This window comes from Cyprinodon tularosa, unplaced genomic scaffold (genome assembly GCF_016077235.1).
Source record: "Cyprinodon tularosa strain WSP-4 unplaced genomic scaffold, ASM1607723v1 ctg520, whole genome shotgun sequence".
NCBI classification, from domain to species: Eukaryota; Metazoa; Chordata; class Actinopteri; order Cyprinodontiformes; family Cyprinodontidae; genus Cyprinodon; species Cyprinodon tularosa.
This window is the reverse complement of record NW_024039253.1, coordinates 131,382-150,460: the sequence shown is the minus strand read 5'-3', so window position 1 is coordinate 150,460 and position 19,079 is coordinate 131,382. Positions and strand designations below refer to the sequence as shown.

Sequence of the window (19,079 nt, the reverse complement as noted above, 5' to 3'; positions counted from 1 at the left end):
TGGCAATTGCTAGTATTGGCTTTGGTTTCTAGCTGTTGCCTGTCACTGTTCGCAGGTAGACAAAGCTTTGGAACGCCGAGGTAAGAAGAGCAAGAGGAAAGATACGAAGAAATGCATTTTGTATTGTAAATGGCGCTTTTACACAAGCTCTTATTACTTCTCCTTTCTCATTTGAGACTTTTAATCACAAACACATAGACTGAAAGCTGACTTTTTACTTGTTATTTTTCTTTTTCTTTTCTCTGAACAGTTGTGAAAACAGTCTTGGTACTGCAGATGTGGCTTGAAGAATGCAATTTACAGTTGGTGATGTCTAAAAATCAGATATGGAAATTAATGGTTAAAAAAAAATGATAAAAAATAATTTGCTGAGTTTAATAATAGTAGCAACATACAGGCAGTGACACGATTTTCCGAGACTACTTCTGTGCAAATGAGAACAGAGCAACAACTTGAATTGAACCAGCAATCGTCTCTAGACATTAACAACTACTGTGGGCTGGGTTATTCACAAACGTAAAACGTCTTCCTTTTTGGCAGTTTAGGAGGCCGCTAGCTTTCAACAGAACATGATTTGCTTATTTGTTTCATGTGTCCACCTTATCAGTGAGTCCATCATCCTTTCACTTTATGTGGCCATGCCACCCCCAAATATAACAGGTCTCAGTGAGTTCTTTTTTTTTTTCTTTTTACAACAGACATCTCATGTCTGTCAGATTTGGGAATCCTAAAGGTCTGCAACAAAGAGTTCCTTTGGATTGGTCTCTATCCGGATACATGCTCAATAAATAGTCCCAGTGGTGAGAAAGAGAGTCAGCTGTGGTTGCTTGGACTGTGGAGTGGTTTTTTTTTAGTCTTGTAGGTCTGTGTAAGAGAAACAGTGTGGTAGAGTGGAGGGATACGTTGACCATAAACCATATCCTAGTCACTCCAGGTCTTCCGATAGGTTCCCTTCTTCCAGCTCCCGGTCATCGTCAAGTTCTGGACTGTGATTGGCCGTCGTCACGAGTGACATCGGACAGTCATCATCATCCATGTTGAGAGGCTCTTCCTTCACGTGAACAGGGGGCCTGTGAAAAAGAAAAATACGGTGTTTTAAAATGTTTTCTGCAACAACTAGGACTCAATAGAAAGCTATACAAAGACATCCTGACGATTCAAGGAGCTGGCATATGGTTTTCCCTTTACCTGTTTGTAATTAAGCATGGGCTGATTCCCAGTTTTAAGGTCTACCAAGGTTTTAAGGTGTAATTATTTCACTATTTTGTTAGTTTGGTCATTCGTTTTTGACATTTCTTAGCATGAAATGGGACTGTTTGTCTCAAGACATTTTGTAACAACTACAGTATATTCTTTTTTTTTTTTTTTTTTTGATATTTGCACTTTTTATTGAAAATATTTTTTCCCATACAAGTATACATACCGCTTTTACTGTTAGTTTTTTTTCTTTCCAAACACAACATCCAACAGAATCTGTACATATATTCTGTACATGTATTGAACTGTAAGCAAACTATTTACAGTCTGTAACTCTATAAGGGTACCCAAACCCACAATATTAACCAACAGTCTGATAATTCCAATAATTTTTAAATTTTTCAGATTAAAATCTGATGGAAAAAGTCAGCCTTTCTATAATATAAATATTATGTATTATTTCAACCCAATCTTCCCTTTAAGGAGCTTCTAACAACTATATTCTAATGTACCAGAATGACAGATATAAGATATATTAAATCAAGGCTACTTTGTATAATCAACTTATTATCCATTATAAGGAAACAAAAAACATAAAGGTAATTAGGGCCCATGGAGTAGGAAGTAGGATGGGGTTAAATAACAAGAATGTAGAAAGTAAAAACTGGATGAATTGATTTAGTGATCTGGTTTTAAATGGCTACTTTTTTACACAACAGAAAACTCTTCCTCACATCGTTCCAATGCTTTAACAGCCTTTTTTATTTTTGCAAGATGGAATGAAGGAGTGACAAAGTTTTCTCTGAGAGTATGCAGCACAGACTAACTTACCCGCCTACTTTCATTAACCATGGTTGTGCATTTCATGCTGAATAAGAAATCTGACTGTTTTGAAAATATTGCACTCTAGTTGACAAGATGTCAGGAGGCCAGCTAGCTGAGATAGATCAACTAATTAGTCAGGTATAATCCAGCTTGCTAACCAGAAGGGATAATATAGAGCAAAATGAAGCAACAAAATTATTCAGCTAGTTATACATTTTTATCTTCAAATTAAAATAATGTATATTCATGCTTTAATATCCTTTATAATCTATTCATAGAAGCATACATATTGCTTTCAATTAAAACATTTAAAGCATGTTTTCTATTCTGTTCATAAACTTTGTGTTTAAAAACTAGATAAGGTTGTCCATACGATGAGAACCTTACTCATGCTTGTTCTACAATTTGTCATTTTCTCGTAACAAAAAAAAACAAACAATCATGACACCTATTATCTAGTGAAAGTGAAAACCATGTTGTTTGCAAGACGCTAATTCAACACGATGCCTCACGTCTACTGTAAGTAAGCACATGAAAGTTGCATGAAAAACACGGCCCCTGTAAGGCCGATAAGCTGTGATGTACCAGACATGTTTGGCATTTAAAAGTTTACTGATGACACCAGGTTGAAATACATGAAAAAAAGGGGGGAAAAAACAGGCCACATGATAAATAATGGAGAATTTCTCATCCCTGAGCCCCCTGGAGCAAAGGCAGAGGAGAGGCTTTTTTATCTAGTTAATAGAAAGCACAGCCACTCGTTAATATGCAGAGGCTGTGGTGTGTCGCTCCTCAAGAGGAAAAACCAGCAGCTTGCTTCTGCCATTAATCAACTTCAGCCCCGGCAGTTCCCTCGGACACCATGATACATGTTTTTAACTCTAAATGGATGAATATCTTTAGCCACTGTCAATAAGTGCTGGGCAGGAAGCAGCACATGACGCCTTTTTCCTTCAGAACAACATAGGAGTGGGTGGAAAAAAGTGCTGGGCAGCTCACAAGAATAATAATGCTGTCACACACAAACAAGGCATAACATGATCCGGAGCCCTGGTCGGGGAGAAGGGTTTGTGCAACAATGATAAATCTGACAAAACCTAATTATTTCTGACACATCGGATGCATCAGAAAATCCCCGTAGACTCGGAAAGAGGAGAGGGAGACTTATCAAGCGGCGGCACCGTTAGGATGCTTCTCTCCTGGGCCGCCTTCATCAGCGGGGGGAAAGGGAGGGCGGCGGAGCCTTTGAATTTGAAAATAATTTTTAAAAGGTACAGATGACTTGAATATTCACAGCCAAATACTGTAAATTAATATTCTGATGTGGCCGGGATGAGAAGATAGGAGGCTGATCTTGGCAGGATTGGAGCGGAGCAATGAATATTTCTGTTTCTGTCCTGTGGATTTACAGCGGGGGGTGAAAGGCAGAGGTTGCAGATGAGATAAAGCATCAAAATGCTACACCAAAGGCAAAATATTCATTCAGCGAACACGTTTTTTTTTTACATGGATATGTTCACTATTTTTTCCACACATTTCAATTTGTATCAACCATATTTCCAATTCAGACTACACAATAATTACACACACGCCCGTTCTGCATACTAAAACTTACTTTGTGAAAGGGTCCAGATAATCTACTAGTCATATCAAAATATTAATGAGTGCATCTAAGTGATCCCACACTATTAAAATACTCCTCATTAGGATGTTTGGATGCCTTACAACAAAAAGTGATGAACAGCCGTATTCGCTTCGGGTTTCCAACATTTTATTAAAATATGTGGATGAGCCATTTAGTGCCTAATGGCTGGATGCCATTATTGAGTCACTCAGGGAGTAAATGCTGGTCTGAAATGCAGTGTAATAAATAGGCCGAGATGCTTGCTCTCATATCAATCGCAGATTAGCGTCTGCAATTGTGCAGAGGTAAAGCCAGGGATGCAAATAAGGTCATTAGTCCAGGGTTTTTGATGGCGGTGATGGCGGGAAGGGGGCCGAAAAAGAGGAAGATGTTCATTACACCAAAGAAGTGTGGACGCGAAACGATTAAAAACATGAGAAAAAAAAAACATAATAATTGGGTTCAACATATTGTGTTGAATGTGAGAAAAGATGCAAGTTCTAATTGTGAGTTCAGATATTTCTGGTTATTACAGCCACCACTTCTTTTAAGCATAAATCCCCTTAGGGTGAACATGAGTTTATTACACATGCATACTTACACATACACACACCTAGCATGGCCCAGGGCAAGTTGGTCTGCGGTTAAGCAGACATCATTAACCTTTAGACATTTAGGGGAAAAGGAGGTTTGTCTAACAGTTGAGTGGACTCAGTTGGGCTTATGACTCTTCTCCAAAAACAGGTCTTCGAGGTGATGTACTATTTAGTTTTGTGCTACGAGCCGCTCTATTATTTAAAGACGTACAGCAAAAAGTAGTGCTGAGAAACACATTTTTTCCATTTCGAGGTTGTCGCGGACTACATGAAAGCTGGGCAGGGGCTGTGGAGAGAGAGAGGGAAGGCTAGACGCCTCTTTTCCTCCATAACAACTTGTGTCAGTGTTGAGGCGACTTGGCCACAGAAAGCGGAGGGAAAAGAGGAAGGGAAGAGTCTGTGCTGTTCTGTTACTGAAAATTAAATGACCTTAGGGAGTGCAAACACTGGGATTCTGTCAAGAGCATGGCAGATTTGCCTCACTTAACACTCCATTTCAGGGAAGTAAACATGTCCTAATATATTAACGTTCTATCACTTCTATTCTCATAAATAATGGCAATGGAAAGCATCCTTTATCCATTACACAAATGGTTAATTAATGTCGCAACGCAAACTTTGATAGACAGCACATATGAAGCATTAAAGGATATTTTCAGTGTTTGTTTCAAAACGCAGCCTTTGTGTCGGTGTGTGTATGCGTGTGTGTTCATTCACACAATGGCTTAGATGTCTCTGAAAGTCAAACACAAACCTTCTCTTTCAGCTACATAAAGTAGAGATGTTTAAAGTAATTAATTCTACACTTGCTAAATATTAATAAGAACAGTCCTGCATAAAATATAGCAGCTAAAACGTACACAGTAGTGGGATCACAAGAGCCTATATATAGATTTTAAACTGTATGACCACAAAGACAATGAAATCCTACTTAAAGGGAGAAGAGCGGCTGCTTTCAATGCAATCTAGAATAGAAATTGAGCTCTGCCCTGAGGTTAGTGTTAACTAAACAGATACTGATCCGGGGGGTTAAATGTCAAACAATTAAAGCAACATAGGGCGGGAGATACGTTCATGTAAGTGGAAAAGGTAGCTTAAGCTTTCTTTATCAAACAAGAACACTTAGAGATCTGAGAAGTGGAAACTGACACATTTCCATTGCGACTAAAAGTTCAAATGCTTTTAAAAGCCACATTTCTACATATTTAGCGCTGAAGAGATTAAAGGGTCAACTATTCATTAAGGTTTATTATTTAATCAGCAAACATTTTTTAAGTAATGCTTTTTTATGTCTCAGTAGGTCACTTTTTGTCCTACTTTTTTGTGTTATTTTATGTAATGGAGAACGACTACAAAGCACATGAGTAGATGGAAATTATACATAATTTGTATCTTTTTTTTAAGCTTAAAAGACAGCTGTAAAGAATGTAGCATGCATCTGTATTATCTGGACTATTATCCTCTGTATATATGCATGCCAGCTGTATGTTTGTCTATGTGTAGCATCAAACCAAAAGAGCAAATTTTTGAAAAGTGTACATCACTATTTTAATAATGAAGCGTTACTTTATTCAGAGTCTGATCTAGTTCTGCATTTGGGTTACGATCTGAGCCATAAATCTCTGCAGCTCCTCCAGAGTCATCATGGATTGCTTGGCAATCTAAATGCTCTCCTTCCATAGCTTGTCTGGAACAAACCATTTCTTGTTTTACACCATTTTTTTTTGGATCATGGGCTGATTTTTATTTATTGATTTTTGTTACTAAGATTTTATTTTAGCGGGATCAGATTAAGGGTTACTAAAAACTAACAAGACCAACATTTTCCAGTTAGTAAAACCAATTGTACTTTGCTTTCTGTTAATCTTCTAAATGAACCTGCATTTGGTGCTTTATGACAAAATGTACAAAAGCTTAAGTAGTTTGAATATTTATGCTCTGAACTCCAGAACAGATAAGTTCCAGAATATATTTTACTTACATGTGTACTGGAGGGGAATACCCAGGGCTGCTGTGTCCGTTGGTGTCAAGGTGGTCAAGTGCGCCGTTGAGATCCTCGTGTGCGGACTGTAACATGGTCGGGGGGCTGCCGCTCAACGTTCCAGGTGGGCTGATCCCTATCAAGCCGGGTGGACTTCCGCCCAACAGTCCAGGTGGGCTCCCGCCGGTCGGTCCAGATGGGTCGCCCCCTAGCAGGCCATGGCAGCTGCCTCCCATTGGGCCTGTGGCGCTGCTCATGAGCCCAGGGGTCCCCAGCAAAGGCAGGGAGGTCTCTGCCAGGGCAGCCTGCAGAGGAGAAAAAGAGAAACGAAAATAAGAAAAAGGGAAAATACTGATGAGAAGAAGAAGAATGAGGGGTGTGTGGCTATTAGGGAGCAAGAAAGATGCGAAGCATATGAAGCATAATTACATGAAATGTTCAGTGAATAAATGGTTTGCAAAGGCAGAAGGTATTTAGTGGTTTAGAGCCACTGTGAAGAGTGAAAAAAGAGACAGCTGAGGAATGAAATGATTTAACATAGCAATTATTAAATACAATATCCTTCTGTTATTATGTTGCAGGAAATTTTTCCCATGTGTGGAAGCTTGCAGATTACCTCCCAGTAACTGCCATTCTTATGCCTTTGAGTAGAGAGGCTATGTATTAATAAAATAATAAAAAGGCTCCCAAAAACTTTACCTCAAAATAATAAAAACTCCTGACACTTTAGCCTGCTGCACATTAAAGTTATATACAGTGATTAAATTTTTAAAGTTTTTGCCATGAGCACCTCGCTGGCGTACACTATGAAGCCAAATCATTTATGACAGGTTAGATAAATATTAATGCACATGCCCTTGCATTTGCACATGCCACAATCAATCTAAGGTGGCTGCAACAAACTGGGAGAAAGGGGAAAAAGGACAGGAATGAGGAAGGAAGAGTTTCTGCTTGGTTTGACCACAGGGTGGCCTTCTGGGTCTGAAGGTGGACAGAAAAAGGGATGGATAGAAAAAAAAAGGTGTGGAGGGAGAGATAAGCCGAAAAGTGCTTCAGCTCATGCTTAATGTAGGATTGAGTGAGGAGTTCTACCTGTAAGCTGGCGTTTAATGCCGTTCCATAGCCAAGACTGGAGGGCAGGTTCTTCACAAGAGACGGACTTCTAAATAGAAGAAAAAAACAAACCAAAAAATAAATAAATAAATATACAAACCTCCCTATCCTGTTCACAATACACTGCTTGATCTAATCTCCATCATGTGCCTTGCAGAGATATGTATACATATTAAGGAAACATTAAGGAAATATATAATTTTAATACCATTATGGAGGATAACAAATATTGATTTTCCTAAATTTTCTCTTCAACTGCTCATACTTGAATGGCTTGAATGGCAGTGGCGATTGCTATTTAATATCTATTGTTCAACTTAAGCTATGAAAATGTGTAACATTTATTATCTTTTCAGTACTAAATTCTATCAATTTCACTTGAATTGTGTAATTTGGGCAGACAGGAAATATAATTGTTATTGTTGCTTCTTAAAATAGAAGCACAGAAAGTGTATCCAGGCCCATTTACACAGAAACCCCTATATATATTCCAGTGCAATCTTCAGAAATTGTAAAAGAAAACAAAAGTAAAGTCCCCTTGTAAGTAATGCAATCAAATCTATAAGGTTTACACTTTAACACTCTGACTTTTATTTAAGAATGGTAAGAAGAAATCTAGGCTTTATTTTGTTAAGTCTCATAGGGTGCAAGGCAAGCATGAAAACTGTCTTGCAATTCTTAATGTTCGAAAGGAAGGCAAGACAGAGCAGAACAGAAATATGGTGGTGGTAGAATCATAATTTGTGATATCATAATCTGCTTCACTAATCCATGCTACCATGTTTTGGTCCCCTTCATAAAAACACTTGAAATGTATTGAAATTGTGACAATATTTTAAAAGATTTAAAGGCAAATAACTACTTTTGCTAGCCTTACCCTGTGATCTTCTGCGACCTGCGTTTCTGGTACTCCACCTCATCCACCGTCCACACCGCCCCCTTCACGTTTTCTACGCGCACAAAGCACTTGTGCAGGCTGAGGTTGTGGCGGACGGCGTTCTGTAGAAAAAAAGCGACAAGCACAGGTCAGACAAGATGAGGCAAAACAAATCATATTCACTCATTATCCATCATAAGGAGAAAAAAAAGGCCTGAAAATTGATTTTTTTTTTCACATTTCAAAAAAAAAATTCTTAACATTCACGCACCATTGATTTAATTAGTAAAAATTGAGTGAGAGCGAATGCTCTTACAAGTCCTGCACACAGTACATATCAATCAGAGTAAGTAGGCTAAAAGGAGGTAATCAGCATAGCGAATGGCTTATGGTGGTGACAGAAGTGGTAATGCCGGCCTTGATAATGGTGATGTCAGTAACCCTTCCTGTTCCAGAAAAGCAGAGCTCTTAATGGACACATCGCTTTAAAGATGACAGAGCTGCAAGAAGAAAAAAAAGTCTTCTAGAAGGCCTTGCATTGATGCGCATGTGTATTTAAGATCATTTAAGTGTGTGTTAGAAAGAGGCTTAGACATCAATCGGTCCAAATATTCCTTTTTCAGTTTGTTTTCAATTCATTGTCTTGGATTAAAAAAGGTTGTGCATAAATTAAAACCACAATAACCTTAAGAAGGAAAATTATATGATGACATAAGTATGATTAAAGAATGCATAAGGCCCTATAAATAATAACCCCGGCTTTAATATCCATGTCTCTAATATTTATCATTTCCCTTTAGCTTGGTGTGTACAGCTCTTTCTGCAAAAGAAAGGGATTCTAAAAAGAGAAAAAAAAGAAAAGAAAAAAACTCATAAGCAGATCTTGCATCTGACCTGAAAATCCCATGATTTGATTGATCTTAATGCCCATGGCTCTGAATATGATAATTTTAATATTAATGAGCAAATGAGCAGTTTTATTATGCATGCTATATAGTTAGAACTAATAAGCTTCTGGGTGAGAGAGGAGAGAGAGAGAAAGGGAAAGTGGGATAGGGTGGGGGGCAGATCGCTCTTTTGAGCTGATGAGACGACGCTGAGATATTAAACTACCTTTCATTTCTTTCGCTCTCAATTCTTACAAAAAAAAACAGAAAAAAAAAACACATTTGGACCGTTAATCACATGACAAGCCCATTGCTGATCATCCTGCTAATGCTTACAAAGGAAATTGTGAAACTCTAGTTGTAAATAGATCACCAGGAGATATTTCTAAAATCGCTGAAACGATAGGATTTGTTTGGGAAAGAAGGAGTGAAACCGGTTTTAAACAGGAGGAGCTTTGATTTCTTCTCGTGCAAAAGAAATCCTGAGAACACATCTTGTCAAAACACTGTTACACAGCAAAACATGGAGCATACTGTACCTAACAATCTAGGAAAGGGCACCGATCTCAACGCATGCCCCCTCAAATCCGTGATCACACACCCGTTTGCTCATTTGCATCCCAAATCCAAATTAATTCACTTTGCTAAATCTAGTGCCGTGACACATTCTGCATGCTGATGACTGGCTGCTGGAGTTTTTCCTCTGTACAGCCACAGAGGCTGAAGAAAAGGTAAAACAGATGACATGCAAGGGGACCACGGGATGAAACACTGACGACTCGGCTTAGTTTCCTTTATCAGCACACAGACACGCTCCTGGCTGAAAGCACGTGCTGCGGGACGGACATTTTTCACCACCTTTGTAAGGCTGGACAGGACCATAAAGTTGTAGCGACATACAAATGGGGTTCTTTTGTGTAAGTAAATAAAGAGTTCACCCCTCAATGACATCCCTATTCTCGCTTCCTCCCCCATGCTTTAGTTAACCCCGCTCCTGTGCATTTGTGTGCTAAGATGTCTACCAGAGAGCTGGTTAACAGGCAAACCAGCCACCTTTCCTTGCAATTAACCGTTGATATGCGAGGGAAGGTGGTTTCAGGACTAGGAGGAGGGGTGTATCTCTTAACAAAAGGTGCTGATGATGGAGTGGCTGCTGTATAATTAGTGCGTCAAAGCCCTCTCCTATCCACACCGGGCCTCCGCTATTAATTGCACCAAATTAGAAAACGATATGTGAGGGGGGAATGATTCTTCCAGCTGTCATTTCTAAACAGAAAAGGCGGCGTGCTGGAATAATAAATAAAAAGAAAAAGAATGAGCTCTATTCAGAAGAAGGAACATGAGGAGTACTAAATAAATCTGGGCTGTCTTCACATGTGCTTTGAGAGGATTACCTTCCAAGTTGCAGCGTTGCGTCGAAAGTACGCAAATGTGCGCGTGAACCAGCTGTAGATTTCGTTAAGCGTTAGCTGCATGTCGGCGGAGTCCATGATAGCCTGAAATGAAATGATCAATGTTGGTTTGAGAATGGCAAAGATGAGAAAAGGTGGATCAGTTTGTTTAAACCCTAATTAGGCGAAAGTCAATTTTTTTCCTCCCCACTCACCTGTCTTATGAGGGTTGCGTAAGTAAATGGCGGCCTGACGTCTGCATTCTTATAAAACTCGTAGTTTGGGGCAATCTCTGGAAAAATAAATACTGTGTCACCACCTGAAATAATTGGCAAATTTCATACCTTTAGGTGCTGAATTAGCTCAAGGTTTCATCAAATTAAAATGGGGAGGGGTTGGGGGGGAGGAGGGACAGAGAGGGAAGGGGGGGTTGAAAGGGAGGGCACATCAAATCAGCACTTTCCATGTCTAACAAAATGCATTTTTAATTAATCTCTCTCGTGAGAGATATTAAACGCTTATACATTGGTATATGAGATCCATGTAGTTAGTTAGGGTTGAAGTGAATAATTTATGCTTCTTCACACTAAACACAGAGAGTAAATATAAACATCAAAGACGGGCCGTTTAAAATGCAAACCTTAATACATGGGACGTCTTAATGTAATAAATATTGTATTTTTCCACCATTATTTGAACTTAATTAACATTCATGCAATATTTATGCGTAGCGGAAGTTCTTGTCCGTTTACATTTAGAGTGATTAAATACAGGCTTGCTTTTATAAACCTCACAGACTTCTTAACACACCACTGCAATTGTGTTCATTTAAGATGTGTAATGTGCAATTCTTGGTTTTCAAACTATTAATTGCAAGGGTTGAGGCATAACTATAATTTACTGTTTCAGCATTCATTAAATTTTAAATTAAACCAATTTAAAATGACAAAAAAAGTGGAATTTAATTCAGTTATTAAGCTAAAAAATAAGGCTATAAAAATACTCTTCCCCTTTGAGGTTTTTCACATTTATGTCACAATCTAACAGAACCTTCAGCAACTTTCCACTAGCTGCTAAAGAATCTCCATTGCATGATGCTTCCACCACCATGTCTTTAGCTCCAAATGTATTTATTTTGACTGTTACTTTGTAATGGCATTCATTTTGTGTGGGTCAGATACATCTTTTGTACAATATATTGAAGATCTTTGTGAAAATATATATATATATGACACAATACATTTTATCGGTTTCTTTGTGAATTGGTGTTGCGTGCAGTGCTGAGTAGTTGGTCCTACCCGACGACAAAGGCATGGAGTATTTGTCCGAGTGGCGTCTGCGCATGGCTCCCATGCTGGGGACGTTGGCTCCTCCCAATACCGATGGCACCTGGGGCATAGCAGCCATGGGCGTGATGGGGGCTGTGGGCGTGGTGGGCGTCTGAGGTAAGTTCGGGGGTGACGCTGAGGGCAGGTTCTTCGACATGGTGACACTCGACACCAAGTTGAGCTACAGCACGAGGAAGACAAAATCTTAGTCATGACTCATGATGTGGGAAAGAGATACATACACATGTGGGTTAAGGAGGAGGCGGAAGGCATCATTTCGTGGTTTTTCTGACAGATTGGAGTGTCTGCACTGCTCCTCTCTAACACAGCTGTGTTTCCACTAACAAGGCTCGTGGAGAGGAGCCAGCCCATCTCCACTAATTACCACCACCAAATTGTATCATAAGAATTCTAATTAGAGCACGCTGTTCAAGATTATCCAACGATCAGCCTCCGTGTTATCCCAGCCCCATCTCTCTTTATCTCTCTATTTATCACACCCTGCCTCTCTCTCACACTCCCTCCGTGGCTATCTTACTCCACTACAAACTCTCTTCATTCTTAAATAGTAGAGAGTTAGCCCCTAAAACTCTCACTGGTGTTGTGACTGTGCCAAAATGGTTAATCTGACTCTGGTCCAATTATGGATATAAGCTTACTGATATTGACAGATATATGTTTGCATAGCTGAACAGTCTTGGCACATAAGTGCATCCTGAGAAGCACAGCTGACTTCAAAAATCCTTGCCTTACAAAAGTATTCAAGCATTTTTCATGCTTAAAACCAACATGTAATTCAATCCCAGTATTAGTGTGGCTAAAGGCATTGAAGAATGCCTCAATCAGATGAAACCGGCATATAAATGTTTGGTCTTCATGCACATATTGTGCTTTGCAGAGAAAGTTGTTAAACCCAAGCTAAGGTGAATCTTGACCTTTCAGAAGAACAATTATCTTAATGATCCGGAGCGAACATACAACTGTTTAGATGGAAGTCATGTATTAAGAGTCTTCTAGTCTCTTATCTGCCAGACTGTTTCCTTTTGTTTGGTTACAGGATGGATTTTGAGATAAGACCCTAATTTGATAATACAATAGCGTTAAAAATTTAAGGTCAATATAAGAATACGTTAATGAATGAATAAAAAAAAAGTACTTCTCTATGGCAAAGTTTCAACGTCTTTACTGGCAAACAGCAAATTTCCGGACTGCTTTGATGTGAGGATTTAGAGAATTACCTCTTGGTCAGAATAAACCCACAAACTCTGAAGTCATAAAATACTGATGCAAAAGGATTTGCACATGAAGAGTCTAATTTTATTAAATGCAGTGCTTGGTAGTATGGCATTTTAAATTTACTGGCACACCAACACTTTAACTGATGGAACTTAAAGTCAACAACTTAGAGAGTTTAAAACCGCAAATTCAAAGTGACTTTTAGGGTAGAGAGAAGTTTAGAAAGTCAGAGTTCCTCCACACAAAAAGAAAACCTGGATGGACAGCCACGGTCAGTCAAGACATAAACACATTTTTCGGTGAATCAAAGTCTCGTCCAACCCAAAGTGTGCCAGCGCTGCTCACATTAATCGTCCAGATTTTCCACCACTCCTGCATTTGCTTCCCAAATCTCATGTGAGAGGCTCTAACCGACTGGAAAATTCCTAAGTGACCTTTAGTCCCTGCGCTAATTTAGCTGGAATGGTAATGACGTTGTTACATATTCAAACTAAATTGCCTTAATTGTGAGCCTAGGAGTGGAATGCATTCACAGTAAGATTTCTGAATCGAAGGCGACTTGAAAGATGGAAAGCAGTGTGGGAGCCAAAGGAGTTTGGAGATGGATGGACAAAGCAGAGGGGGAAGACATTGGTGGTAATTCGTTCTCGTGTTGATAAATATGATAAAATGTCAAGTTAGAGGGACTCTAGCTATGAAGGGACTTACAGAAGATGATTATGCACTGACGCAGCGATAATGAGCTCCTACAGAGATGGGCTAAGATAATTTAGACTGTGTTTTTTATAACTACAGCTAAAGTAGCATAACACAAGCAGCACATTTGAAGTGGAACTAAACTGATAAAGGATTTTATACAACTGTCCTCTCAGACAGATTTTACCCCTTAGCTGTGGATATATGCAGCTCCTCCAAAGTAACCATGAATTTCCCAGCTGCTTCTCTGATTAATGCTTTCCTTATCTCATTTTTTAAAACCTTTTTCTTCTTCTTCCCATTTATACTACCAAATAAGTGCCTCTGCATCATGATATCCAATTAAAGTACACTGAAATCCATATGAATACACTACATTTCTATCTATTGACACATGATCATTTATATTATGCAAAAGCTTCTGGTATCTTTTCCAACTTACCCAAATCCCACCAAAACAAATCTTTATCTTGTCAGATTTTAAAAAGTTATGGAGGTCTTAGGAGAAAAAAAAAATCCTAATGACTTAACTGTTCGTTTAGGAATTCTGTCTGAATTACCCCCCACCATCAAATGCAATTAGCTGCTCTTTCATGTGAGCTTTATGTAATGCAATACTTCATTAGCATCATTCATTCATATTCAGGCATGGATTATAGGCTGGAAATTCTTTATTTGATGAGATGGAGGCAAGCTGCTGTAGTTTTAAAGATGTAAAATAGGGCCTACATAGAGAGAGACTGGGAATAATGAAGAGAGTTTGATTTCTTGTGGAATTATGGAATAATTATCCTATCTTGTGATTATCTACTTTCTATGATGAGAGGTGATTGGGAAAATGATTCTTTTGAAACAAGGCACTTACTAAGCAGCAGAAAAAAACCTCGTTAACAATGTTTTGATGTCTAATATTTCAAAATTTCATTAAATTACAAAGAGGGGGGTGTAATGTTTTCCAAAATGCATAATTGGGATATGAAATTCAAATATCACTAGAGGAGTTCCTTTCATAAGCGATCAGTTTAGAGAGAGAACAAAATTCAGACCGCAATCATTTTTTCTTATTTTCTCTGTGGTCAATTTTAGCTTCGTGTCAACATCTCACAGTCTTTACCACTGAGCTGTTATTTTCTGCTGTTTGTTGTCAAAATGACACATCTTCTCCCCTCTCATTCCACTTCTGAGCGCTTCTACGGCCACAGAGCCAAACAATCACCAGCAGCCAACAGGTTGTTTTGGCCTATTATAGCTATCACAAAGAAATGACCCCCACCGTTTTAGCCGAGGACTCCGTCGCTCCGCCATCTAATACACTTCCAAACTCTATTGTCCTCTCACAATCCACAATAAGTGATAAGGAGCACATGTAACTGTGTATTACAAATCCCATTCGCCTCCCTTTCATCTTCTGTCGCACGCTTAAACTGTTCATTTTCTGCCATCGGAGGCGAGCGTGTTTACGGGAGGCAGAGCAATATGCACTCACTGGTTTGGGAGATGACTTTGGCTCTGAGGGCCGCATGTGCAAGTGGGTCATCATTGCCTGAAGACGCTCGCGTTCTTTAGAAAGCTGTTAAGAGAGAAGGAGAAGAGAGAGTGCATTAGCGTGGATTAAAGAGGAAAGGAAAGACGGAGGAAGGAAAGGATGAACAGAGACAGGTCAGGCAAAACAAATAGCATTTTCATGTTTTTGTCAATATCCGAATTTAGGTCAGTGAAGGCTTTGACAGTAACAAGCTGGTTGGGCCATAAATTAGGTGGTCCTGAGTGTCTGCTCAAAGTCCTGTGGACACTGTTAGGGGGATGCAGTGCATCTAGCAGCTGCTGAGAGGTGAAGGGGTCTCCCAAACGGGGTGCCAGGCAGCCCCGCCTCCCTGGTCCAGTTAGTGGCCCCAGCCGGTGCTCATCATCAATCTAATTCAGGTGGAGTGACAGGGACTGGACCTTGAGAAAGGCTGAAACCCTACCGCCCCTTAATAACACTGACATACACAGAGCTGGGCCTCATTACAAGTGATGGGTCTTGTGTTGGAAAGAAACTGAGATGATGGAGCTCAGGACTGAAGGAAAAGGAGGAAAAGAGGGGAGTGTAGAAAGAACAAGAAGCAATCATATTGGGACAGTAGAATTTTACAAAGATATTTGAAACTGAAATGTACATTGTTTCTGTTATTCTAAGTTATTTCCTTCAGAACCTCTAAGAGTTCTGATTAAATATAAATTCAGAAATCAAAGTGCTCAATTAAATTTTTGAAGATCTTGAAGCACATTTGGGATTCAAAGTTTTACATTGAATCAGAATATTCAAATAAAAATGAAAGGGAATTCTTCTTCAATTCTTTTTTGTGTAAGATTCTAGTACAGCAGTAAAAAGTGATTTTATTGGGCCTTTTTTTTTTTTTTTTTTTGATTGGACATTTTTACCAGGGGTCCCAAAACATTTGTTCGCCTCCTTCTTTATTTGTTTCAAAAGCCAGAGCGCCGCTCATCTGCAGTGCTGAGTAATAATGTCACTCAATCAGCGCTCTCATTATCTATCCAACATGACTTCTTAATAAGGTCACGCTCCACCTACTGAAAATAGTTCCCTCCTTTTGAGCTTTCTTCAGGTGCAAAGTGCAGTTAATTAACACAGCAGACTGGGAGAGATGTGCTTGCTATTAATTGGAAAGAAAAAGGAGGGAAAAAAAACGGAAGCAGAGGAGAAAATAAAGCATGAGCTTAATTCAATTAAAACAGCCATAATGGCTTTCGTTGTAAGGCCTGAGGATTCCTTTGTTTAGCGGCTTTGTTGAATTCAGCAGGTCCTGCTTGTCTGGAAGTATAAAAAAAAAACACAATGTGGTCTTTCTCCTACCTGTGCAAGTTTTACTAAATAAACTTTTGACTGCTGAAGCCATGACTAAAAATTCTAGTGGTGAAAACACTATTTGCTGTGATGTAGTCTTGGCACTTTTCTGCTTAAAAAAGAAACTTACTTGTATTTCAAGCTGCTGTACGACTTGCATCTGGACTCTACACTGGGCTGTGCTTCTGTCATCGAGAGCGTGTTCACTGTTTAGGTGCCTGGAAGGACAAATAGATACATATGTTAATCTCACAGTGATATTACTTTTAAAGAGACAAATTTCATTATTGTATTATTTTGATGCATAATTATGGTTTAATCTAAATTAATTAATTGTAGCTATGGGATCACTGATCTGTTGGAAGGCAAACTCCTGGCTGGTCAAATCTCTTTGAGCCTAGAGCAGCTTTTCTTTCAGTAGTGTCCATTTAGCGCCATCTTCCCTACTGCTGCTGTAGAAAGGTATCCCCATAGCACACTGCTTTCACCACCAAGCTTCACCGTTGAGATGGTGTATTTAAAGTGATGAATACTCTCACTTTTTCATCACACTTGATTTAGAGGGATATTGTTATGCATCCCAATATTGCTTCAAAGCTGCCCTGCAATTTTACCCCTTACCTGTCTGATGTGTCCTCTAGTCTTCAAAATGCTGTTTTATTCACAAATTCACTAAGGCATTCACAGAGTAATGCTGAGATTGCTTTAAACCTTGTTAGACTGTATGTTGATAATAATAATAATGCAATGATCTGCTGCTCAGGGTTTTTGGTACCATTAACTTTGTGTTTTTTGTTAGGCGTTGACTTATGTTGGTCTGTGTTTGCTGTGACAATGTAGTATATATTTTTTAATTACATCCTAGTTTCTTTTTGATGTTTTTTCAGTTATTTTCTATTCAGAATCCTTTAGCCTTTGCCTTCGTTTTATTTTGCCATTCATTGTTACAGTTATCTTAAGGTTTTGTTTCCCATAGCATCATAGTTATTTTAAGTTATCTCCAGCCCTTTCCTTATCCTCTAGTTTTTCCTTTGGTTATTCTGTATTTTCCAGTCATCAGTTTAATTCCTCTTTAGCATTTATTTAGGTTCTTTTTAAGTTATACTTAAGCCATGTTGTATTCCCTGGTTACTCTCTGTCGCCCCCAAGAGACCCTCACCTTTCACTTTAGCTCCCTTCTAGCTATTCCTGTTCACACCTGCTCCCAATTACTTGATTACTCTATCCATTCATTTATTCACTGTTTGGTGTATATACTACTCCTCTGCAGTTACTGTTTTCTGGATTATTTTAATTTTGTGTGTTAAAGTTGTGTGTTACCGAAAAACCTGTTTAAACCCGGGAACAATTGGCTTTTAGTGGTAGTGGGAACAGCTCTCTGATCCGTATCTACCTGGGTCAAACAACTCGGCAAACGTCCCGCGTAAAATTGTCTCGGCTCTGATCGGCATGCTGTGGGAACACCAGAGCCGTTACGTGACGCAACTGAATGCAACGTACCAACGTCAACACAACGCGCCAGCCACTTCTGATTTAACAATGGTGACATCACCTGGGCTCACTCAGCATGATGGTTTCACATAGCCATGGGGGGACAGAGGCCATGCAGCTTGCCAGCTATAAGTTAGACCCCACATTTGTTTTGCCAGTGGGAAGGGAACCAAATGAAAACTGTTAGCGGGTCGATCCATGTTTAAAAAACACATTTAAACCTGTATTTTTCAGTGGAAAAACGGCTTTAGAAAGCACCATGAGTTAAAACTTACATGACTTGGTTTACCTTGATGAAAATTGTGATGGATAGTAATTACAGTATCAACTTTTGTTTTTATGATAATTTCTATACACAGACAACTATCTATGAGATCCCAGTTAGAAACCATTGTTCCCATCTGAAATAAAGTAATTAGCAGGAACATGAGGGTGTGAGGCACCATCTTTAACATGACAATAGTTCTGCGCCAGTTTAGATGATGGTGGTGGTGGAGGAGGTGTCAGCGCCACCCTGAGCGCTGCTTTCTTCTAAGAATAAAACGTGCGGGCCCAGCAGAATGGCTTTGTCTCCCTAATTTATTGAAAACAATACACACAATTTAACACCAGCAACATTTGACACACAAAGGTGGCTCTTAACTTGAAGGTGCATTATCTTGCCACAGACATATTAAGTATATCTGGTATGTTCGCCTCATTAGAAAGAAAAAGGGCAGCCAGACAGCCATAACAGTCAATGAAGGTTTTTGTCTCGATTGGATTTCATCTGTAGGACACAAAAAGCTCAACCATTAAGATAGACCTTTATTCCAGACACACATACGCAGTAGCACAAATATGTGGTTGAAAAAGGGTTCCTAAAGTGTTGTGATGCTGGGTAATGAGCCTCTATCTAAATGATCATTGGAGACAAACTCACAAAGAAAGCTTTGAGGAGACATGCTTATGAAATGCCAGAGCTGCCACTTTATCTGCAGTAATTATAG

The 19,079-nt window shown here is 39.1% G+C and overlaps 1 protein-coding gene across 12 annotated transcripts in view; it reads right to left on the bottom strand.

The window, feature by feature from the left end:
• Positions 1–361: 361 nt before the first annotated feature.
• foxp2 (forkhead box P2) overlaps positions 362–19,079 on the bottom strand; it is a 120,538-nt gene continuing 101,820 nt past the window's right edge. For 9 of the 12 annotated variants that reach the window (XM_038303898.1, XM_038303904.1, XM_038303899.1 and 6 more), the window contains 9 exons: positions 16,730–16,817; positions 15,238–15,321; positions 11,790–12,000; positions 10,707–10,810; positions 10,495–10,596; positions 8,214–8,335; positions 7,316–7,385; positions 6,224–6,528; positions 926–1,070 (listed from right to left, as the gene is read on the bottom strand). In XM_038303898.1, the coding sequence (XP_038159826.1) occupies positions 926–1,070; positions 6,224–6,528; positions 7,316–7,385; positions 8,214–8,335; positions 10,495–10,596; positions 10,707–10,810; positions 11,790–12,000; positions 15,238–15,321; positions 16,730–16,817 (1,231 nt within the window). Of the gene's footprint in view, positions 1,071–6,223; positions 6,529–7,315; positions 7,386–8,213; positions 8,336–10,494; positions 10,597–10,706; positions 10,811–11,789; positions 12,001–15,237; positions 15,322–16,729; positions 16,818–19,079 lie in introns of all 12 variants that reach the window. The other 3 variants (XM_038303905.1, XM_038303906.1, XM_038303903.1) reach the window with 2 other exon arrangements.